This window comes from Mesoplodon densirostris, chromosome 2, assembly GCF_025265405.1.
Source record: "Mesoplodon densirostris isolate mMesDen1 chromosome 2, mMesDen1 primary haplotype, whole genome shotgun sequence".
Classification (NCBI taxonomy): Eukaryota; Metazoa; Chordata; class Mammalia; order Artiodactyla; family Ziphiidae; genus Mesoplodon; species Mesoplodon densirostris.
The window spans coordinates 136,652,993-136,677,990 of record NC_082662.1 but is presented as its reverse complement, the minus strand read 5'-3'; the positions used below and the strand labels follow the sequence as shown (position 1 = coordinate 136,677,990).

Here is a 24,998-nt window from a genome sequence, read left to right as displayed (position 1 = left end):
GAGCCTGCGCGTCCGGAGCCTGTGCTCCGCAACGGGAGAGGCCACAACAGTGAGAGGCCCGCGTACTGCAAAAAAAAAAGTAAAGCTTAATTATAATCAATTCAATTCCGTAAATTAGCTAAGAAAATTGTTACTTAGTTTGCATTTAGACTAATTTAGTCTAAAGACTGAAAGTATACAAATTATTTTGGGGAGCTTCTGTAATTGTGTTGGCTGGAAAATTATTCGCGAATTGATCGTACTGAAAGGAAGAACCTTCTTATATTTAGTCATGGGTTTTGGGCTTTCCTAAAAATGCTTCTAGGTTCCTTTTTTCAGTCTCCAAGTTATCCTCTTTCCTCTCTTTCCCTCACAACTAAGATCCAGCCTATCAGAATGTCCTGTTAGCTTTCAGATTTTTCCCTGAATGTGTGCACCTCTCATCGATATCCCACAGTTGAATCTCATCAAACTCCCTTGTCCAGACTCTACAGGAGTCTCCTAACTTATTTCCTATAGTCTTTTTGTCACTGGAGCCAGCAGATTTTTTTTTATGTAAATAAGATCATGACTCTCCCTTTTTGAAAACTGTCTAATGATGTTCCATCCCAAACTACTACTTAACCAAGCTCAAGGCCTTTCTTATATGTCCTCCACCTCTCTCTGCAATTTTTGGCCACACTGGCCTTGCCACAGTTCTCTGAACATGCCAAACATGTTCCCACCTCAGGGCCTTTGTCCTTTTTCTCCTCATCACCTGGAGTACTATGCCACTCATCTTCTCATAAACTCATCTGGTTTATTCCCTCACATTATCAGCTCTTTGCTCAAATTTCACCTCCTTGGAGCTGCTTTTCCTGACCCTGTTGAGCTTCTCTAGTCTCTTACTCTTCTTCCTAACCTTATCACCAGTTGCATTTATACATATGCACATATACATATGCATATGTATTATATATCTTCCCCATTCAAGTAAGCTTCATGAGGGTCTCTTACTTCTCTATCTCCAGGACAGTGCCTGGCAAGTAAGTAGTAGGTACTCAGTAAATACTCACTGATGATGAATGAATGAACTTTCGGGGGCAATTAGAGCAATTTTTTTCTTCAGAGGGAAGGGTTTATTTATGTAAGTGCTAATAACTTACTTTTTCCAGTATGGTCAAAAGGGGAAGTAAGTGGGGGGAAATCACTATTCTAGCCTATGATTGGGATTTACTCTAGAAGCAGTTATTTCTATTTAATTTTACAGCCTTTAAATTTCAAATGTGACTGTACTTACTCTATGTGTGTCTACCTTCTAGGGAAAATCTCATCGTGACCAACAGCTTCTTCTTCTCAGGAAGCACCTAGAAAATAATTACAGGAGCAGAGATCGAAAATGGATTGTTCTGTTTCCAGAAGGGGGCTTCCTCAGGAAGAGGCGAGAAACCAGTCAGGCATTTGCCAAGAAAAATAACTTGCCATTTCTTACACATGTCACTTTGCCAAGGATTGGGGCAACAAAAATTATTCTGAGTGCACTTGTAGCACGACAGGAAAATGGAAGTCCAGCAGGAGATGCTAAGGAATTAGGTATGATGGTTTTTAGCATTTTTTTCTTTTCTTGGAATTAAAGGATTTTCTGGAGTTCCAGAAGATAACATTGTTCTTTTTTATATTTATAATTTTTGTCAAATAGAAATAATACTGAGGGAGAAGATGAAAATATAACTTTTTAATGTTTCTGTTTACAAAAGTAGTCCATGCTTACAATAATTTATTCAAATAATATAGGAATGTATGAAGTTGAAGGTATCTCTCCCTTACTGTACACCTTACTCGTGGCCATTCCCACTGCTGCAGTCAACATTCCTGTAAATATCCTTACAGATTTGTGGAACATGTCTGTAGTATAAATTCCTAGAAGTAGAATTGCTGGATTAAAAGATACAGGAATAGGGTCTTCCCTGGTGGCGCAGTGGTTGAGAATCTGCCTGCCAATGCAGGGGACACAGGTTCGAGCCCTGGTCTGGGAAGATCCCACATGCCGCGGAGCAACTGGGCCCGTGAGCCACAATTACTGAGCCTGCGCGTCTGGAGCCTGTGCTCCGCAACAAGAGAGGCCGCGATAGTGAGAGGCCTGTGCACTGCGATGACAAGTGGCCCCCGCTTGCCACAACTAGAGAAAGCCCTCACACAGAAACGAAGACCCAACAGAGCCATAAGTAAATAAATTAATTAATTAAAAGAAAAGATTTTTTAAAAAGATACAGGAATAGAAATGACAAATTTGAGAAACTAATCATAGATATGCAAATGGAATTATAATTTATATTTTTTGCATTTATCAAATTTAGAAAGTTTCTTTGTTTTTAATACAGAGAATGAGTTTAATGAAGTTTGGCAGTATTTACTAAGAGTCTTAAAATGTTGATAAATTACTCAGTTATTCTACTGCAAATAATACTTATCAAAAGGGAATGATCTGAAATACTGGCAAAGTAGTTTATCACAGCATTATTTCTAATGGCAAGAAATTGGAAATAGCCAGAAGAGAGAACAGATAAGTAATTATTAAATATCCATCTAACAGAATACAACACAGCCATTACAAATGATGTTTATTGGCTTGGAAAATTCTTATGCTCTATAATGTTAACGGGGTGGGAGAAACATACAACTCTTGTGTAAACAATACAAGCTCAAATATGTAAATAATAAGGCAGTAGAAAATCAGTGAAAGGAAAGATTTCAGAATATTAGCAGTGATTGCTTCTCTGAGTTGTAACATTATGGATAATTTTTCTCCATTTCTTAATACTTTCCTGAATTAAAAAAATCTATTGAGTATATATTACTTTTATGGCCAGGAAAAAGTAAACCATACTCAAAGATGCAACTCTGGACTTCCCTGGTGGTGCAGTGGTTAAGAATTTGCCTGCCAGTGCAGGGGACACGGGTTTGATCCCTGGTCTGGGAAGATCCCACATGCTACAGAGCAACTAAACCCGTGTGCCACAACTACTGAGGCCTATGCTCTAGAGCCCGTGAGCCACAACTACTGAAGCCCGCGTGCCTAGAGCCCGTGCTCTGCAACAAGGGAAGTCACCGCAATGAGAAGCCCGGGCACCGCAACGAAGCCACAACTAGAGAATGCCCGCGTGCAGCAACAAAGACCCAATGCAGCCAAAAATAAATAACTAACTAACTAACTAAATAAATAAATAAATAAATGTATTTAAAAAACCAAAACTGAACAAAAAAAGATGCAACTGTCTTGGAGATAGCCTAGTGAATTGAATTGTGCATATTTGCAGAAGATATTTGTGCCAACAGCATGAAGACTGTTTTGAACAAGTTTATCCAAGACACTATGAAAGTTTGGTGATAAATTATAAATTAAAAAGCTGAAAGAAACTTACTAGGCCTGTTTCTGTAGTAGCATTATGCTATTTCTTTTAATCTTCTTCAGATAAAATAAAATGGGAATGATTGGCCCTCAGAAATATGTGTTATTTTAGATGATGGTAAGGACCAAACATGGAAATAATGCCTGTGAGATTGTGCTGAGCTTTCCTTTCATTTGTTTTTTCCAAACAGCTGCCTGGCAGTCAGCTCTCTTAATGTTTCATCATCTATTAAAAAGACAAATTGAAAGAGTCTTTTAATAGAAAAGGAAGGTTCAGAATAGCTTCACTGCTGGAGAGACACTGTGCCAATGTCAGCCAAGCCAAAGCTTGAAGGCAAAGGTCTTCCAAATAGGATTAATTGCACTAATAAATACTGCTACTTTTAAATAGTTTTACCCAGTCAATATCCTGTGGTCTAGATCTCAGAGGAATGAATGGGCACTTGTCATACTGATTACACAAGAGGGATGAAAAATGGTTTTTTCTTTTGGAGAGAAGCAATCTCTGTTTATAACCAAAGTGAAATTGTTTATTACTTATCTTACCTTAGTTAAAATTTAGGCCTCTCGCCTTCTGAGATGGCCCACACTCTGTGGAATGTGATTCTCCCAGGGCCAGTTTTGCCTTTCGAGATGGACAGCATTCTGTCTATGGAATGTGTATCTCTCTAAATAAATCCACTTCTTACCTATCAAGAAAAAAATTTTTATTCTAGCAGTTTAGGAAAATCATAAGAAATTTTAGAAAACCGTACACCCCAAAACTAGTTTTACTTATATTTTACCATTTGCTTCTCTGCTTTGGTATCGATATTTTGTGTTTTATTTTCTTTAGTATTCATACTCACTACTTAGTATTTTATTCCATATAAACACAAACTATGCCTTCATGTCTGTTTTAATGTGCAGTCAGTCCATACACATATAAAAATTAAGTTGTATCTAATTAACTTTAAGTTTTTATATATTTATTTATTTTGGCTGCCCCGTGTGGCACGTGAGATCTTAGTTCCCCGACCAGGGATTGAACCTGTGCCGCCTGAAATGGAAGTGCGGAGTCTTAACCACTGGACCGCCAGGGAAGTCCCTCTAATTAACTTTAAAAGGATTAGTATTTTTTTGTTTATTGTATGATTTAATAGATATTAAACTGAACTCTGGTGATTTTTCCCAACCATTTTATTATAAAAATTTTCAAACATACATAAAAGTTGAAATAATTTTGCAGTTAATATCCATGAGCTGACCAACTAGATTTTATAATTAACACTATACTATATTTGCTTTATCACATCTCTCTCCATCCTTCTATCCATCTATTAGTCCATCTTGGTTGGTTTTTTTTAATGCATCTCAAAGTAAGTTGCAGACATCAGTGTACTTTACCCCTAAACATTATAGCATGTACATCACTGGTAGCTTGTTAAAATGTGTCTCTTTACATACATTCTGTTCCTTTAGCAATATGTTATTTAAAAATTAAATTTTTAAGCTTATTTCTTATATGATTATTTCTTCCCCTTCAGAATGTTGTCTAAATTTTTAAAAGAATTTAAGGCCAGTTTTTAATTATTTGATATTTTAAGTAAAATATTATTGATTCTTACTGTACGTTTGGCCTTATATTTAAAAATAAGTTTTATTTTTTTAGGGATCCTTTAAATACTTCAAACAAAGGATAGACCATTACACTTTAAAGTCTAGCTATCAGCGTTCCCTTTGAGAATTCCCGTCTCAATTCTTGATCAACTTTGTACTCTGTGCTGGGAATAAAAACAGCGCGCAGAGGACCAAAGTAAACAGAACTTCCCCAGCCCCTCTCACAACGGTAGTTACCTGTTGTACCTACCAAAGGGTAGACAGGTTTATTGCTTTATTTTTATATAACTCTTGCTAAAATGGGAGGAGTTTTTTGTTTGTTTTGAACAAGAGCAGCAACTGATGATCATGTGCATCAATAAAATGCTTAATTTTATTGCCTTATTTCAATATTTATTAATGCCTCCCAAGAGTATCACAAAACTTGGTGTTTGTATTATATTGTGTTATATTTAGTGAGTGGAGTTTTTTGTTTTAAGGTCTGCTTTTCGCTTTTGTGATGTGATACTTTAGCTACTGACTTTTTTTGTAGACCAGTTTTTATGAGTGATAAAATGTAAATTAGACCTTGATACTGCATAATTGTATTGAATGCTTAAGTGATGCATGTCCAATAAATTATAGCACTCTGTTGTTTAATTTGTTTGAGATTCAGCCATTTTATAATGTAATAGGAAATGCTTAATTTCATCCTAAGTGCATCATATAGAACAGTAACGCCAAAGTTCATTCTCTTAAAGCAAAGGATATATCAGTATGCTTTATAATTCTATACTATGTTATTTGCTGCAAATAATATAAAAATTGATCCAATTTTATATTGTTCTCAGACAGCAGATTGAAAGGCCTCCAGTGGATAATAGATACAACCATAGCTTACCCCAAAGCTGAACCCATAGATATTCAAACCTGGATCCTTGGATACAGGAAACCAGTAGTCACACATGTACATTACAGGTAAGAATTCCACATTAGTACTCAGCGTAAAGCCAACATAAAGTACTATCTCAGGACATTGTGAATGTTTTAATATTAAATTATAATTGATAGTGAAAACAGTTGGCTCAAAATCATTCTTATGCTGAATTTTTAATATGAAAATATCATTTGAAGTAGTTATTTTCACTGAGTGATAAAAGTCTCTAAAAATGGCATCCTAGAGGCACTATGGTTATTAGATCGCCTGACACTCTTGAGTGAAAGTAATTAACTTAAAGGGCAAATATCAAGGATAAATATGTACTCAGTTGGGGTAAGTAGATTTGTATTAATAGAAATGGAATTTGTTTTAAATCATTAAGTCATGTAAGATTTTCTAAATGATTGAATTGATAATTTAGCAATGACTTACACTTTCAAATTTTTAATATTTTAATATGCCTATGTCTTTTGCATAAACAACAGCAAAACCATTTATTGAATATTCTGCAACAGCTCCTTGAGATTTTTTTAATATAGACCTTTCTTTTTTTAAAGTGTTTGAGGTAAATGTGCATAGGTATTCATATCAAAAAATCATGCCGATAAGACCTGGATAGAATTGATCGCTTTATAAGCCATTTATCTCCTCGTCAAAGATCTCAACACATGGCAACTGAGTTACTAAGGGAGTAGTTGGTCCCAAGGAAGATCACAATTGCCACAAAAGCCTGCCTTTAAAGAGGAAAACTACCCAAATTACATATTCATTGGAAGTAAATAGGTAACATACTTTCATAGGTGTAAACCATTAGAGTTTTCAAATATAAAAGCAAAGTTAGAATAATTTGAAACAAATTTTAAAACTCAAAATTATTAAGTATTACAGTTTGGGGTTTTTTTTCTTTTTTTTTTTTAACATCTTTATTGGAGTATAATTGCTTCACAATGGTGTGTTAGTTTCTGCTGTATAACAAAGTGAGCCAGCTATATGTATACATATATCCCCATATCCCCTCCCTCTTGCATCTCCCTCCCACCCTCTCTATCCCACCCCTTTAGGTGGTCATAAAGCACTGAGCTGATTTCCCTGTGCTATGTGGCTGCTTTCCACTAGCTATCTGTTTTACATTTGGTAGTGTATATATGTCCATGCCAGTCTCTCACTTTGTCCCAGCTTACCCTTCCCCCTCCCTGTGTCCTCAAGTCCATTCTCTACGTCTGCGTCTTTATTTCTGTCCTGCCCCGAGGTTCTTCATAATCTTTTTTTTTTTTTTAGATTCCATTTATATGTGTTAGCATACGGTATTTGTTTTTCTCTTTCTGTCTTACTTCACTCTGTATGACAGACTCTAGGTTCATCCGCCTCACTACAAATAACTCAGTTTTGTTTCTTTTTATGCCTGAGTAATATTCCATTGTATATATGTTCCACATCTTCTTTATCCATTCATCTGTCGATGGACATTTAGGTTGCTTCCATGTCCTGGCTATTGTAAATAGTGCTGCAGTAAACATTGTGGTATGTGACTCTATTTGATCTATGGTTTTCTCAGGGTATATGCCCAGTAGTGGGATTGCTGGGTCATATGGTAGTTCTATTTTTAGTTTTTTAAGGAACCTCCATACTGTTCTCCATAGTGGCTGTATCAATTTACATTCCCAGCAACAGTGCAAGAGGGTTCCCTTTTCTCCACACCCTCTCCAGCATGTATTGTTTGTAGATTTTTTGATGATGGCCATTCTAACTGGTGTGAGGTGATACCTCACTGTAGCTTTGATTTACATTTCTCTAATGATTAGTGATGTTGAGCATCCTTTCATGTGTTTGTTGGCAATCTGTATATCTTCTTTGGAGAAATGTCTGTTTAGGTCTTCTGCCCATTTTTGGATTGGGTTGTTTGTTTTTTTGATATTGAGCTGCATGAGCTGCTTGTATATTTGGAAAATATTAAATTACGTAGGCATTCTTATTGTTGACCTTGCTTTTCTTTTTTAATCAATCCTTTGTCAGTTGCTTCGTTTGCAAATATTTTCTCCCATTCTGAGGGTTGTCTTTTCATCTTGTTTATAGTTTCCTTTGCTGTGCAAAAGCTTTTAAGTTTCATTAAGTCCCATTTATTTATTTTTGTTTTTATTTCCATTTCTCTAGGAGGTGAGTCATAAAGGGTCTTGCTGTGATTTATGTCATAGAGTGTTCTGCCTGTGTTTTCCTCTAAGAGTTTTATAGTATTTGGCCTTACATTTAGGTCTTTAATCCATTTTGAGTTTATTTTTGTATATGGCGTTAGGGAGTGTTCTAATTTCATTCTTTTACATGTAGTTGTCCAGTTTTCCCAGCACCAGTTTTTGAAAAGGCTGTCTTTTCTCCACTGTATATTCTTGCCTCCTTTATCAAAGATAAGGTGACCATATGTGCATGGGTTTATCTCTGGGCTTTCTATCCTGTTCCATTGATCTATATTTCTGTTTTTGTGCCAGTACCATACTATCTTGATTACTGTAGCTTTGTAGTATATCTGAAGTCCGAGAGCCTGATTCCTCCAGCTCCGTTTTTCTTTCTCAAGATTGCTTTGGCTCTTCGGCATCTTTTGTGTTTCCATACAAATTGTGCAATTTTTGTTCTAGTTGTATGAAAAATGCCATTGGTAGTTTGATAGGGATTGCGTTGAATCTGTAGATTGCTTTGGGTAGTATAGTCATTTTTACAATGTTGATTTCTTCCAATCCAAGAACATGGTGTATCTCTCCATCTGTTTGTATCATCTTTAATTTCTTTCATAAGTGTCTTATAGTTTTCTGCATACAGGTCTTTTGTCTCCTTAGGTAGTTTTATTCCTAGGTATTTTTTTCTTTTTGTTGCAGTGATAAATGGGAGTGTTTCCTTAATTTCTCTTTCAGATTTTTCATCATTAGTGTATAGCACAGTTTGGGGTTTTGATGTGTGAGGGATGACTATAAAATTACAGTTGATTCTGCTGTGTAACTTACATTGCCAAACTATGCATTCATGTATAAAGTAAGAAAGTAATTCTTGGTGATTGTTCTGACTCCATTCTACATGTATTGTCCATTTTACTTAACTTATTGAGCACTTAGTATATACAAGGCAATGTACTTGGCCCTGGAAGAATTTCTCCAGGAACAGTTTCATTTTCATCTATATGAAACATGTCTAGCCTTCAGTAAGTCTTTAAATTGTAATCTATAAATGAGGCTCAGTTCCAGTGCCCAAGTCCAGAATACATGGCTGTTGGATATATGTTTTGGCCACATGTTCATTGTATCTGCATTGGATATATGCAGCTCTTCCTAGCATATCATACTCAAAAAGAATTGAGACAAGAAAGAAAATATTAAATTATGTAGGCATTCTTATTGTTGACCTTGCTTTTCTTTTTTAACCAACAAATAGAAGAAATTATAGTTTATAGAGACAGAAAAAAACCTGAATGGAATCATAAGGGATCTTAGAAATTGAAGAAATGTCCATTTTTAGCAAAATTATTTTAATAAGAGCAAGTGCAACACTCAAATTCACTCAGAGAAGGAGTTTTTAACCCTGGGTCTCATGGATGGACTTTAGAGAATTTTTTAACTGAATCTCTATGCAGAATTTTGTGTATGTTTGTAATTTTCTGTGGAGAAGTTTCATAGCTTTCATTCTATTCTCAAAATAGATTAAGGATTAAAAAAAGATTAAGGGGCTTCCCTGGTGGCACAGTGGTTGGGAGTCCGCCTGCCGATGCAGGGGACGCGGCTTCGTGCCCCGGTCCAGGAGGATCCCACGTGCCGCGGAGCAGCTGGGCCCGTGGGCCGTGGCCACTGGGCCTGCGCGTCCGGAGCCTGTGCTCCGCAGCGGGAGAGGCCGCAGCGGTGAGAGGCCCGCGTACCGAAAAAAAAAAAAAAAAGATTAAGGACCCCTGATTTAGAGATTGAAACCAAATACTGTAGTAGACAGAAGATGAGGAGTGGTTTGTTTGATACAGAAAAATACTTCTATTAATAAAATAGAAGCTTCTCAGAAATAAATTTTTTATAAAAACTTTATTATCAGACATAGCAATAATAAAGAAAATTCTAACATGTTAAATTAGCTGAGATTAAATTATGACATAGAATCATATCCCAAAATATGCATTAAAGTACAAATTATGCCCGCTGTTTATTTATACATACACACACAATGCACACGAACACACAAAATCCTATGAGTCTTGGGACAGACTCTTTTCTTTCCAGAAATTTAATAAAGATCATTATTATCTAACCAATGTTAGGAAAAGAGAAGGACCTGTGTTCAGGTGGGAAGGGGAGGGCAGTTGAAAGATACAGGAGAAGACAGGTGTCTTGGCGTCAGGATAATTTTGAGGACTTGCAAGAAGCTTGTGAGAAGGGATGTGGGCCCTGTACTTAGCAGCTCCCAGGAATAAGTCTCTATCAGCCATAGGTTGACTAGGTTTCCTTATGTGTTATTCTAGGCCACCAAGATACCCTGGGGGATAGGGAAAAAAAGATTGTTTTTTTGTGTGTTTCGTTGTTGGGCTTTTTTTGGCTTTTTGGTTTTTTTTTACCCCTAGCTTTCTCAATTACAAAATAATCTGTTTATTGCATATCTTGGATTTGTCCTGTCAGGAATAACACCATTGAAATTTAAGTAAATTTAAACAAACATGGCGCTCCTTACCCATTTTTGGTTTTTCGTTTGTTTTGTTTGTTTGCTGTTCTCAGAAGGATTGGTTTCTGTTCAGACTTTCCAGTTGTGTGGTTATATTTTAAAATTTTTAAACAAGGATGAGGTGTTTCCAATTAGAATAAGAGATTTAAAATGCAGCATTGGAAATCATATATATGCAAATGTGAATAATACAAATAATGGGGTTGGATCTCTTTCTCTTTTAATATGAGGAGATTGGCAAGAAAAACTAAGTAGCATTGACTGATTAAAGTGGGGAATAGGTGCACAGAGAGATAGGAAAAGGTGGTCTGGAAACTAAAGTTCACTGAAAAATGGTGGTTTTGCTTAATGTTGGCTTACTTATCTTGACTTATAGGCAGATTTAAAAGTCTATTCATGAATGTATTCTTTTTCCTGCAGTTAAACATATTTTATCCAGAACATTACTATTAAACCAAATTGGTCCAAGCCAATTTTGCTTCACATGACAGAAAGTGTTTGTTTTCTTCTTAATCCCAACTGACTTTTTAAAAATAAAGCAGCACCCATTCTTAGAGAATTTAATTGAAATGATCACTTTGGTGATTTGGTGTAGCTGGACAAGTTAGTACTATTGCTAGTTTTTTTTTCCAGTATAATTTAGAAGACTATACATGTGAGAGTCAGAAATGAATTATTCCATTCTGCTCAGCATTTATCAGATCCCACTTAGAATATTGCATGTATTTTAATTTCACCATTTCAAAAGAAATAATACAATTAGTAGAAGGTTTTGAAAAGAGCTAATATAGAGAAATCCTAGAGCACTAGTACCATTTAAAATGCAGTCATTTTAGATCAAATCAAAGCAAACCTGGAGATAGTAGTGACTAAATGAAACATAATTCTAGGAGAAACTCCAAGTTGAGAGCACCAAATCCTGGCCACTAGACCACCAGGGAAGAGAAACTCCAAGTTGAAAGTACAAACAGGTTAAAGAGAAGTTTAACAATTCATAAGTATTGAATTTGTAATAAGTTTCTGTATATATGAAGTACTTTTATCATATTTTAGGTAGATTTCATGCAAGGCAGTAACTGTCCTTGCCTGTGTGATTCCTTTTGGAGTCTGCTGAGAGCAGCACAGTGTTCCTCTGGATGGCTGGAGTACTCTGGTATTATGCTGTAACGTTACTGACCATCAGAGTACACTTGGGAAATAATACAATTGCCATCATTTATTTAACATTGATCAGTGGTTGGGCCATTTAAAATTTCTTTAATACACTTCTTTTCTCTTCTTGGAAATTATTGTCAGGGCTACCAAGGATTCCACTACCTGTTCTATATCTCACTGGAACATAATGTGACAGGTGTATGGAGATCTCTGAGCAAGAAAGGCATTTTCCCTACCGAGTAACTTCAGTCATAATGCGTTAGTAAAATTAAGTGCTTAGAAAACATTAGGTCTTTATTTAAATAGGAAAAGATTATCTAGTTACCAGAATGTGCAGCAGAATGTTCTTCTAGATTTTACATTACTGTACTGATGCTTAGGAATAAAAGGATAAGAATGCAATAGCTAATTTTAAATGTTCTGAAATAAACTTTTTTCTTCCAATAGCAGTTTTCTACATTGTCAGTTCCCTTCTTACTTCTTAGGTTTATGTTGATTTTTAGGATTTCTGGAAGAGATAAATATACATGTTATTATATGCTGTGAAATACTTTCCTAAAATACCATGCAAATGAAAAAGTAAAAAATTTGTGACATGGTTATTTATTAGATCCTATCCTACAAACAGGTAGTAAATAACAGTGCCGTGAATACAAATGATACACTGATTTTATTTATTTATTTATTTATTTTTGGAGTATAGTTGCTTTACAATATTGTGTTAGTTTATACTGTACAGCAAAGTGAATCAACTATATGTATACATATATCCCCTCTTTTTCTGGATTTCCTTCTTAACTTAGGTCACCACAGAGCACTGAGTAGAGTTCCCTGTGCTATACAGTAGGTTCTCATTAGTTATCTGTTTTATACATAGTATCAATAGTGTGTATATGTCAATCCCAATCTCTCAATTCATCCCACCCTCCCCCTTTCCCCCTTGATATTCATAAGTTTGTGCTCTACATCTGTGTTTCTATTTCTGCTTTGTAAATAAGATTGTCTATACCAGATACACTGATTTTAAAAGTGTTTTAAAAACTGCAAAGCACCTTACAAATACAAAGTACTATTATTAAGATATTTAAAGTATGTATGGGTTATTGATAAATCCAGTACTAACAAATTAGCATTCCCCATAGTTTGGATCTAAACTACTTATTACTTTAAAAGATGTCTTAGGGCTTCCCTGGTAGCGCAGTGGTTGAGAGTCCGCCTGCCGATGCAGGGCACACGGGTTCGTGCTCTGGTCCAGGAAGATCCCACATGCCGTGGAGCGGCTGGGCCTGTGAGCCATGGCCGCTGAGCCTGTGCGTCCGGAACCTGTGCTCTGCAACGGGAGAGGCCACAACAGTGAGAGGCCCGCGTACAGCAAAAAAAAAAAAAAAAAAAAAAAAGATATCTTATTCTTTACTTCCCAATATTATATATTATTTAACTGGGGAAATATTTTTTGTTATTTTTGTTTTTTTAATAAATTTTAAAATATTTATTTATTTATTTATTTATTTATCTTTGGCTGCATTGGGTCTTCATTGCTGCGCGTGGACTTTCTCTAGTTGCAGCGAGCAGTGGCTTCTCTTGTTGTGGAGCACGGGCTCAGTAGTTGTGGCTCGCGGGCTCTAGAACGCAGGCTCAGTAGTTGTGGTGCACGGATTAGTAGCTCCGCGGTATGTGGGATCTTCCTGGACCAGAGCTCGAAGCCGTGTTCCCTGCATTGGCAGGCAGATTCTTAACCACTGCGCCACCAGGGAAGCCCCTTTTTGTTATTTTTGGATACAACTACGTTATGGATCTCTTTCAAAAGTGAAGCTTGTTTTAAAAGAGGAATTAAGGCTTAACTATGAGAACCATTTGAGGGGAACAATTTTTTCCTCCTCTTCACATTACTGTCGCATTGGAAGACAGCTTATTTCTATTAAAGTAGTAATGGGCACAGTGTGCTGTTGTTAAGGAGTTAATAGCAAAATTAAACATGAATTAGATTTTAATTACAGGGATAGAATGTTTATAGAGATAAAAGCAAAAGTAACCCCTGTCCTTAATACAAATGTCTGCATCACTCCAAATTAGGAAATTGAGTTGGAGAAGATGATTCTCTTGTGCAGAAATAGCTTATACTTTTATTTTTAAAAATCTTAAAGTAAGTTATAACCATGAATGTAGTGGCATAGATAAGTTACTGAAAGCAGAGGTGTTACTTTCATGTCTAATTTGACTGGAACATTGGTAACTTTGGAGAAGGCGTTCAATTAGGGACTTTGGGTAAGAAATTATTTACAGTTTGCAGGGGGAATTAATTCAGAAAAGGAGTATTCAATGAATATATTTATATATATATATATATATATATATATATATTTTTTTTTTTTTTTTTTTTTTTTTGCGGTACGCGGGCCTCTCACTGTTGTGGCCTCTCCCGTTGTGGAGCACAGGCTCCGGACGCTCAGGCCTAGCGGCCATGGCTCACGGGCCTAGCCGCTCCGCGGCATGTGGGATCTTCCCGGACCGGGGCACAAACCCATGTCCCCTGCATCGGCAGGCGGACTCTCAACCACTGCGCCACCAAGGAAGCCCTCAATGAATATTTTTAAAGAAAACATGCTCACTAGCAAGAATGGACAGGTGTTAACATTCTGACCTATTTGCCTCAGGATATTTTTATCAATAAAGGAAATAAAACATTTCTAGAATGCAATACTTACTGAATGTGTGACTGCTAAAGTTCATGCTCTCTAGACATGCACTGTCCAGTTACAGCAGCCACTAGCCACATATGCTGTTGAGCACTGAAAATGTGGCTAGTCTGATTTGAGATGTTCTGTAAATGTAAAATACACAGTGAATTTTAAAAACTAGTAGGAAAAAGGAATATAAAGTATCTCACTAATAATTTTTGTTGATAATATGCCAAAATGATAATATTTTAGATTTGGGGGATTAAAGGATTAAATTTCTTTAATGTTATTAGGTATTCTCTATTGTGTTCTTTGTAAAGTATTAAATTTATTTTTAAAAATAAAAGCATGTAACTGAAAAATATGTCATAGAGGGGAAAAAAATCTTTCCCAGCATGTTCACATAAAATTCCTTTTTCATATTTCCTTTTAATATTTGTTTTATGTATGTTTTTAGTGTAGCTATAGTTGTAATATGCATAAAAGTTATTTGTATTCTACTTTATCCCTCATAGCATTTTAATGAACATTAAACCTGTAGTACACATGGACTAGGTGTTAAGATTACAAATTTTGTAAGCATTTTTAAGTACTGTTATGAAGTCTTTACATTTTTAGTGGCTTTCCAAAATCCTGGTTAGTAGATACATTGAGTTACCTATTTCCCTATTGATCATAGGCTTTGCAGGTTTTATTCTTGATTTTAATAACACTATGCTGAATGTCTTAGTACATACATATAGCTTACCCTACCCCATGTTTTAGTTGTTTTTATAATAGATATATTTAACCTGTTCTAATGTTAGGTTGGAGAGTGTTATTAAAATTACAGAAATAAGAAAAGTTACCAACATTTTAAAAGAATTATAGGGCCTCCCTGGTGGCGCAAGTGGTTGAGAGTCCGCCTGCCGATGCAGGGGATACGGGTTCGTGCCCCGGTCTGGGGGGATCCCATATGCCGCGGAGCGGCTGGGCCCGTGAGCCATGGCCGCTGAGCCTGCGCGTCCGGAGCCTGCGCGTCCGGAGCCTGTGCTCCGCAACGGGGGAGGCCACGGCAGTGAGAGGCCCGAATACCGCAAAAAAAAAAAAAAAAAAAAAAAAAAAAGAATTATAATATTTTGGTAATTTTGGTAATTTGGTAATTTTATGCATAAACCTATAAATATTTGTGATAATATGATAATATTATCATATTATATCATATATTGTGATAATATATGTGATTAATATATTAATATATCACTTTTGTTTTTCTTTGTTTTGTCCCCTTCTTAAAACAACAAAACAAAAAAATTTATCAGTTTTAGGGGCTATAATTTAAGAAATAGTTTCTTCCTCCAAAACTTTTTATTATGGAAAATTTCAAACCTAGAAATTAAACCCCATGTACCCCATTGTACACTTACGGTGTACACTTAGGTACTTATGGTGTACACTTATGGTTGTCTCCTCTGTGTTATCTCCCAGGTCTCAGTGGATTATTTTGAAGGAAGGTTCAGATATTGTATCATTTCATTTGTAAATGTTTTATTATATACTCTATAAAATATAATAATTCTTTTTGTAAAATCATTATCTATTATCATACCTGAAATATTAATAACAATTCATTAATATCATTAAATATCTAATCAGTCATCAAATTTCCTGGATTGTCTCATAAATTATTTTTTTAAAACAGTTTGGATTCAGTTAGATTGCAGTTGGTTGATATATCTCTTAAATTTCTTTTGTGTACAGATTCCCCCCTCTACCTTTTATTTTCCTTGTAGCTTATTTTTTGAGGATACCATATTATTTGCCCTGTAGAGTTTATACAAATTTGGTTTTGCTGATTGTATACTGTGTATTCCTCTGCCCCCTATATTTCCTATAAATTAGTAGATACATACTAAAACTTCACCAGATTGAGGTTTGAATTTGCTTGACTAGAAATACTTCATAAGTAGTGATGCTTATTACTTCTGTGAAGGAGGTAAATAATATCTGATATCTGTCAGAAATAGTTTTTGAACACTGTTGCTAGTTTATATTTTTAAAACAAGTATATCCAGTGTGTTGAGGAAAAAGTGATACTTTCTTATTCCATCCCTTTAACCCCAAACAATGATGTTAGAAGTTTCAACTTAGAATTGAGGCCTCTTCAGGCAAGTAACACATAAAGAGAATCAATTTGCCTAAGATACCCTCATAGTAATGGTATAAGAGGGTCCATAGTCTTATTTTGTTTGATGAGCCATTAAAAAGGGGTTTTCCCCAGTGTGTCCCTAACTATAAAGATGTTGAAAATGTTCTAAACCTAATTGGAAAATGAGCTACAAATCATCAATTGGAGTGACAGATATGACAGATAGTTGTATTAGTCAGGGTTCTTCAGAGAAATAGAACTAATAGGATATATAGAGAGACCAAGAATAGATTTACTCTAGGAGTTCGCTCTCCTGGTATGGAGGCTGAGAAATCCCATGATCTACTGTCTGCAAGCTGGAGAACCAGGAAAGCCGGTGGTATAATTCAGTCTGAGTCCCAAGGTCTGAGAATGATGAGGAAGGGAGTCTGAAAGCCTAAGAAATAGGAGGGCTGATGTCCTAGAGCAGAAGGATGTCTTAGCTCAAGCAGAGAGAGAGAGGACTCACCCTTCTTACACCTTTCTGTGCTATTCAGGCCCTCAGTGGATTGGATGCTGCCCACCTGCATTGGTGAGGCCGATCTTAACTTAATCTACTGATTCGAATGCTAATCTCTTTCAGTGACATCCTCACAGCACACCCTGAAATAATGTTGTACCAGCTATCTGGGCATCCTTTAGCCCAGTCAAGTTGACATATAAAGTTAACCATCATGAGCTTCCCTGGTGGCACAGTGGTTGAGAGTCCACCTGCCGATGCAGGGGACACGGGTTCGTGCCCCGGTCCGGGAAGATCCCACATGCCACGGAGCGGCTGGGCCCGTGAGCCATGGCCGCTGAGCCTGCGCGTCCGGAGCCTGTGCTCTGCAACGGGAGAGGCCACAACAGTGAGAGGCCCGCGTACTGCAAAAAAAAAAAAGTTAACCATCACAATGGTCTACATAGAAAACCCAAGAAACTGAGTTCACCTTCTATTTATCGAGTTTAGCAATCTTGATATAAAATCATCACAGAAAAAAATCAATATTATCCCTTTTTACTGACATAAATAGAAAATGTAATGTTTTTAAAGATACTTATCTGAGAAGCAAGAAGACTATAAAGTATCTACCAATAAAACTTAAGAAAAAATGTAGAAGACTTTTATGAAGGAAAATATAAAACTGCATTGAAGAACATAAAAGACCTGAAAAAGTGGAAAGAGATACTGTGTTCATAGAGGGGAAGACTGAAAATTATAGAGATGTCAGTTCTCCCAAATTAATCTATAAATTTAACATAATTGCAATTACATTATATCCAGGAGGATTTTGATCAGAATCCAGGAGGGTTTTTCTGGAAACTTGACAAATGGTTCTAAAATTCATTTGAGAGAGTAAAGATAAATGAATAGCTAAGATAGTGTTGAAGATGAACAAGACAGAGGAATTCTTCCTACCAGATGTCAAGGCTTAGTGTAATTAAAGCAGTGTGGTATGAGGGCAGGATCAGATCAATGGAAAGATTTAAAAAGCCACATTTACTTGGGAACATGTGTATGACTGATGATTTTCTAATTATATTTCTTATAGTTGATAGTTATAAAGGTGATATTTGAAGCCCATCCCATAGAGATAAAGTAGTGTTACTTCTTAGATACTACATTTAAGTTCTGAAAAACACAGTCAGCAAGACATCATATACCATATTTCACCCATTAAGATACATATTTTTTCACATGTTAGCATCTCTGAAACTGAGAGGCCTCTTAAAAACCAGTATAATAAAGGCTTAGTTATAATTTAATTGTATATTTGGCATGCAGCACTTAAAAGTCCAAAAAGTAATTGCTGCCTCTCCCCTGTCCCCCCCATCCCCCCAAAAAAGGCAGTGCAGTGACTGCTGAATGGTTGGTATTTGACTGTTGACAGTGAATGCCTCTGGGGAGGGAATCTTACTTCTCTTTGTACTATTTAAGGCCTTTTTTTTTTTTAACAGTGTGAATGTATTAATTGAAAAAATTAGTTGAAAAAAGAAATTGCCCACAATTTAGAATTTTGGTTTAATAATCATTTGAGTAATTGCAACAAAAGCATTTTCGTCGGGTAGTTATAAGAATTTAATAAGTTCACATTTAAAATGCTTACTATTTAATAGATACCAAATAGATTTTACCCCTTTAAATCAAGGTATTGAAATGCTCAAATTACATAGATAGTCTAGATTTTCATATTCTAGTGTTTCATCCATAATTTTTGTGAGGCTGAAATTTCTATAATAATTTTTTAGTATAAAATCTAGAATAAAGTAGAATATAATTAATATAGTAAAAATCAGTTATTCAACATAATGAGGTTTCACGTCACCTTTTCCCAGTAACTGTGAGTAACACTAAAGTGGTTCGCACCTAAGTGGTACACACAGGTACTAATGATGCAGGTTTAGAGGTTTAGCACCCTCAGCCCTGGCCCCCAAATTACTTATCTGGGAATGAGGTCATTAGATTGCCTCTTGAACTGAAAGTGGCTTTTTTCCCCAGCAGAAGGAAACATTGTCCTGTCTTCAGTTTTTCTTATGGGCCTTTTCTCTATCAGCACTTATAATTATTGCTCATCTCACCTCTACTTCTGATTCTCTTCTTCCTGTCTGCTTTTCCTGTCATCTCTTGTTTTCTATTGCTTTGCCTCTGGGCCCTAGCTTTTCCCTGGAAAAGGCTGGATGTTTTAGTCATAAGTCACTATTCAAAGCTTCCGGTTGGAAAATGGAAAGTTACACATTAAATTTAATCTTCAAGTTTTTAGGTCTGCTTGGCTGATTTTATTAATGTTCACCACCCCCAAGTTCTTTTTTCTTTTCTGCCCCAGCAGTTTTTTTTCCCTTTTCTTTAAGAAAACAAAGCATTTTAGTTTGGCACCATTCAGGATGCTGACGGTATTAAATAAGTGGTAATTGAGGTTTGACTGTATTATGGATTGAATTCTGTTTCTATAATGACGTTGAAGATTTGAAAGAGGTGAATCATCATTCAAATAAGATAAAATCTCTATCCTCTAGTTAGAAGATATGCTTAATTTCTTCTCAAATGTTTATAAGAAGTTATAGATATACATGAAAGAAATTTTTTACTGTTAACATAGAACCAAGACATAACCTAAAATCTGATTTGCTAAGTTATTTTTCAGTATATGAATCTGGACATAATAAGCTTTGGAAATGAAGTGCTGTATCCCACCTTGTTGGCCCTCTGGGGGCTCACCATGTCTTTTTTCACTTTCAGATTTCTCTAGAGTCAAGGACAATGCCTGCCATTAGTATTCAAAAAATGCTTTTCGTTTTCTAATTAAGTTTTGTTGGAAATATTATGTCCCCCAAATTTTCAAAAAAATTCTTAGAGTTTAAATTTTAAGTGAATAATGGTTAAGCATAACTCTCACTGATCATTATTTATATTTTAGTTACTTAAAGTCATTGGATTGGATCTGAGAAGTAGAAAGGGCTAGCTAGGTCTTTTTGTCTAACCTTCCATTTAATACAAGAATACACACACAAACACACAGAGATTACTTAAGTATAGACCTTCTCTAGGAGCTTGTTTTTAGTCCTCTTTTTTTCTTTCCTGTGGAGATTGAGTCCATAATAGGAGACTATGTAGCAGTGGATCCTCTGTAGGTGTACCTCTAGCTCTCAGTCTTTCTGCCAAGTTCCAAATCCTCACTTAACTTCCTTGCCTTCACCTGGATACCCTGTTGCTTCTTCAAACCTAATATGTCTAGAACTGAACTCATAGTCCTTCACACCAACTTGTTTCTCCTGGCTTTCCAATTGGGGTTTATGGTGACATCATTCTGCCCTCACCCAGAATAAAAATTTTGGAGTTCTTTGACTCTTCCACTTTAAAATTTTATCCTCTCTCTCAAATCCAACCGCCAGTTCCTATGAAAGTTACCTCTGCAATGTTTGTTTCTATTCCCTCTTCTTATTTCAATGCCATAGCCTAGCTCAGATTTCATTACTTCTTACCTGGAGTATATTTGCCTATTAAATATTCCCTTTATTGACAACCTTCAGAATGGGAGAAAATATTTGCAAACAAAGCAGCTGACAAAGGATTAATCTCCAAAATATACAAGCAGCTCATGCAGCTCAGTATCAAAAAAAACAAATAGCCAATCCAAAAATGGGCAGAAGGCCTAAATAGACATTTCTCCAAAGAAGATATACAGATTGCCAACAAACACATGAAAGAATGCTCAACATCATTAATCATTAGAGAAATGCAAATCAAAACTACAATGAGATATCATCTCACACCGGTCAGAATGGCTATCATCAAAAAATCTACAAACAGGGCTTCCCTGGTGGCGCAGTGGTTGAGAGTCCGCCTGCCGATGCAGGGGACGCGGGTTCTTGGCCCAGTCCAGGAAGATCCCACATGCCGCGGAGCGGCTGGGCCCGTGAGCCATGGCCGCTGAGCCTGCGCGTCCGGAGCCTGTGCTCCGCAACAGGAGAGGCCACAACAGTGAGAGGCCCGCGTACTGCAAAAAAAAAAAAAAAAAAAAAAAAAAAAAATCTACAAACAATAAATGCTGGAGAGGGTGTGGAGAAAAGGGAACCCTCTTGCACTGTTGGTGGGAATGTAAATTGATACAGCCACTATGGAGAACAGTATGGAGGTTCCCTAAAAAACTAAAAATAGAGCCACCGTATGACCCAGCAATCCCACTAGTGGGCATATACCCTGAGGAAACCATCTGCCATACAGAGTGAAGTAAGTCAGAAAGAGAAAAATAAATACTGCATGCTAACACATATATATGGAATATTAAAAAAATGGTTCTGATGAACCTAGGAGCAGGACAGAAATAAAGACGCAGACGTAGAGATTGAACTTGAGGACACAGGGAGGGGGAAGGGTAAGCTGGGACGAAGTGAGAGAGTAGCATGGACATATATACACTACCAAATGTAAAATAGCTAGTGGGAAGCAGCCGCATAGCACAGGGAGATCAGCTCAGTGCTTTGTGACCACCTAGAGGAGTGGGATAGGGAGGGTGGGAGGGAGGGGTATGGGGATATATGTACACATATAACTGACTCACTTTGTTATACAGCAGAAACTAACACACCATTGTAAAGCAATTATACTCCAATAAAGATGTTAAAAATATATTCCTTTTATTGATATTGATACTTCACCCTATGTTATTTATTTTTTTAATTTTTGGCTGTGTTGGGTCTTTGTTTCTGTGCGAGGGCTTTCTCTAGTTGTGGCAAGCGGGGGCCACTCTTCATCGTGGTGTGCGGGCCTCTCACTGTCGTGGCCTCTCTTGTTGCGGAGTACAAGCTCCAGACACGCAGGCTCAGTAGTTGTGGCTCACGGGCCTAGTTGCTCCGCGGCATGTGGGATCTTCCCAGACCAGGGCTCGAACCCGTGTCCCCTGCATTAGCAGGCAGATTCTCAACCACTGTGCCACCAGGGAAGCCCCCACCCTATGTTATTTATTTCACTGCTATTCTCCTCTTCCTAAAGCATGGTACCTTTTTTGTTTGTTTCTTGTTTCTTTATTCCTTTGTTTCTGTCTTTTTTCTTTTCTTTTTTTTGTTATAGACATTAGTGGGACACTTGGCAAAATTTGAATGAAATCTGTAGATTGTAGATTAGATAATAGTATCAGTGCTGATTTTGATCATTGCAGCATGGTTATATAAGAGACTGTTCTTGTATTTAGAAAGTGCTCATGGGAGTGTTTAGGGGGCACACCATCTGTAACTTACTCTCAAAAATTGAGGAAAGATCATATATATATATATATATATATATATATATATATATATATGCACACACATATATCAGAAAATATATACATCAGAAAAAATATATATGGAGAAAAAGAATGATAAAGTAAATATGGGAAATAATGATATTTGGGGAATCTGGGTGAAGTGTATATATGAATTCTTTGCACTATTTTTGTAACTTTTCTTTGAGTCTGAAATTATTTCAAAATAAAAAATTATTTTAAAAAGTCATTAGGGAGATATGGAAAAATCTCTGTACCTTCCCCTCAATTTTGCTGTGAACCTTAAGCTACTCTAAAAAAAAAAGCCTTAAGAAAAATTTTTAAATATCATTAGACTCATGGAAAACATAATAGTGATTCTCTTAAGCAAATATACCAATCTTATATTTTGCTTACTGGATAGTTCAGTTCATTCAGCAAGCATCTGTGTCTCAAAGAACGTAATACGAATAAAGATATAATAAATAAATTTGAGGTATAAACAATGCCATCTCATTGTTCATGCCCTCAGTGGCATGTTAGTTTGCTATGGCTTGGACGCTTTCAAGGAGCAGGACTCAAGGGGAAGGCGTAACAGGCTCAGTTGTCCCTGACTGTGAAGGGAAGCGGTAGTCTAGGTGCTGAGTATTTGCCATCTCCCTTTCTACACAAACCTTAAAAAGTCACTCAAAATTCTCTCCTATATGACCCTAGGTTTGCTACCTTAGAGCCTTGGTTTATTCCTCTATTAAAGTGGATAAAAGTTTATATCTGAGTTGCTGACATTTTTTTTCACATAGCTGAGTGGGGTTTTTTTAAACCTTTCTAGTAGATGCAGGAGGAAGCTACAAATATTACGTTTTAGAATGTTGAGGATGAGGCCTGAGCAGCTTACCTAAGGACGATGGCTCAAAACAAAACTTCTGGGAACTGAGTGCTGGGAGATCTTCTGATATGTTAAATTTGACAGGATATGTTCTTGTCCATAAATCTATTTTTGGTGACAAATAGTTTCCGCATTTCTGAGTTATTCTTGTCATACCAGCCCTGGTGGTGTCAGTTAACTGTACCTGTGGTATTGTGGCTGATTCCAGATGGCACCTCATCATGTTTTATGCTGGTGGATTACTTTGCATTTAATTCAGTTCAGCAAACTTGAGCTCGCACAAAGGAGCAGGCACTGATGTGCACATGGGTATGTAAAGATGAGTATAGCACAGTCTGATAGAGGAAACAGACACATAAGAAAATAAATAAAACATAAACTAATAAGCATAGTTATAAAGGACAGAGTTGGCACTGAGGAGGAATTATTAACTGTAGGAGAGGAGGAGGAGGAGGAAGCCAAAGGAGCAGAGGACAAAGGTAGAAGAAAGCCAAATCCTTATCTTCCTTAGTAGGAAGTCAATGAATACACTTTAAATTGGACAGTCTAGCATGTTTGTAATCAATGTGGAAGTGAACAGCAAAGAAAGTTGAAAAGGGTTGTATCTGGGGAACAGGGATCTGAGGAGGGAAAAAATAGGTCTATTAGTTTTCATTGTGAACCTTGTACTACTCTGATTCTTGAAAGCTATATGCATATTGTTACTCTGTTAAAAATTTGTTTTAAGTTTTTTAATCCTACTGACTCTTTTAGGACAACCCAAGTGATGCCTTTTCCATGTAGCCTATGTCATAAGTAGACATGCACACCCCTTCATTTAAACTTACACAGAAATTGTTTAAACGCCTTACATAACATTTACCACATTCTGATTTTAGATTTTTGCTTTTCTGATCCCTCTGCTAGGTTATTAGGTTTTAGAAAGCACAGTTTATCTTCTTCAGTGCTTATTAGCTCCTAATATGTAGTTGGCATAATTGAATTGAGGATTTAGCCATGGTGTTTGTTAGCTCACGTTTGGGAGTCTTTGTCATGAAAATTCTAGTGAGAATGTATAGGTGCCAGCTAAGCATTATTTTATATCTTTTTTTGGAAAGTATAATTTATCTAGTGCTCTTAAATCTAATCCTGTGGATTTTGGTGGAATACTCTGTGTTTAAGAGCACATTCTGGATTACTGATAATAATTTTTATTTCTTGAAAATTAAGAGCTAATTTTTCATTGGATAGCTATTGGTATTGGAAAGATTTGTTTCTGTTATTTATTTATATCCCACAAGAACTCCTTTTATTTGATTCCAAGAGGACTGGTATTCAGTGCATTTGACACTCTGCCATATTAGAAGATTAGTTGTTTTAATATTTTAATCCCATGGTGACCAAACAATCAGAGTAATAGAGGTAGATTGCTCTTGAGGGAGCATTTGGTCTGCCCTCCTGGCTGCCTCCTAAGGCAAGAGAATGTCCCAGCTGCTCTAGGCGAATGGAAGGGTAGGTTTTCGGTTAAAACACAGCCCCACTCCCACACTCACCCGATTTAAAGCAATAGGTACTTCACCAACCTCACCACATTCTTTCAAGAGTTTAATTGGTAAACCCACACTTCCTCTATTAATTCAGCCTTATATTCAATGTCACTTTTCTCCTTATAAAGATGCTTTAAATACTATTTCAGGAAATCAGGAAGTTCTTTCTTCCTTCCTTCCTTCCTTTCTCTCTTTCATTTACTATTGGCTGGGTTGGGTCTTTGTTGCTGTGCGCGGGCTTTCCCTAGTTGTGGCAAGCGGGGGCTACTCTTCGTTGTGGTGCACAGGCTTCTCACTGCCGTGG

General features: G+C 36.5%; 1 protein-coding gene across 3 annotated transcripts in view; it reads left to right on the top strand.

Moving 5' to 3' along the window:
* LPGAT1 (lysophosphatidylglycerol acyltransferase 1) overlaps window positions 1-24,998 on the top strand; it is a 77,895-nt gene that overhangs the window by 40,664 nt on the left and 12,233 nt on the right. For all 3 annotated transcript variants that reach the window (XM_060090931.1, XM_060090930.1, XM_060090932.1), the window contains 2 exons: window positions 1,281-1,551; window positions 5,797-5,923. In XM_060090931.1, coding sequence (XP_059946914.1) covers window positions 1,281-1,551; window positions 5,797-5,923 — 398 coding nt within the window. The remainder of the gene's footprint in view (window positions 1-1,280; window positions 1,552-5,796; window positions 5,924-24,998) is intronic.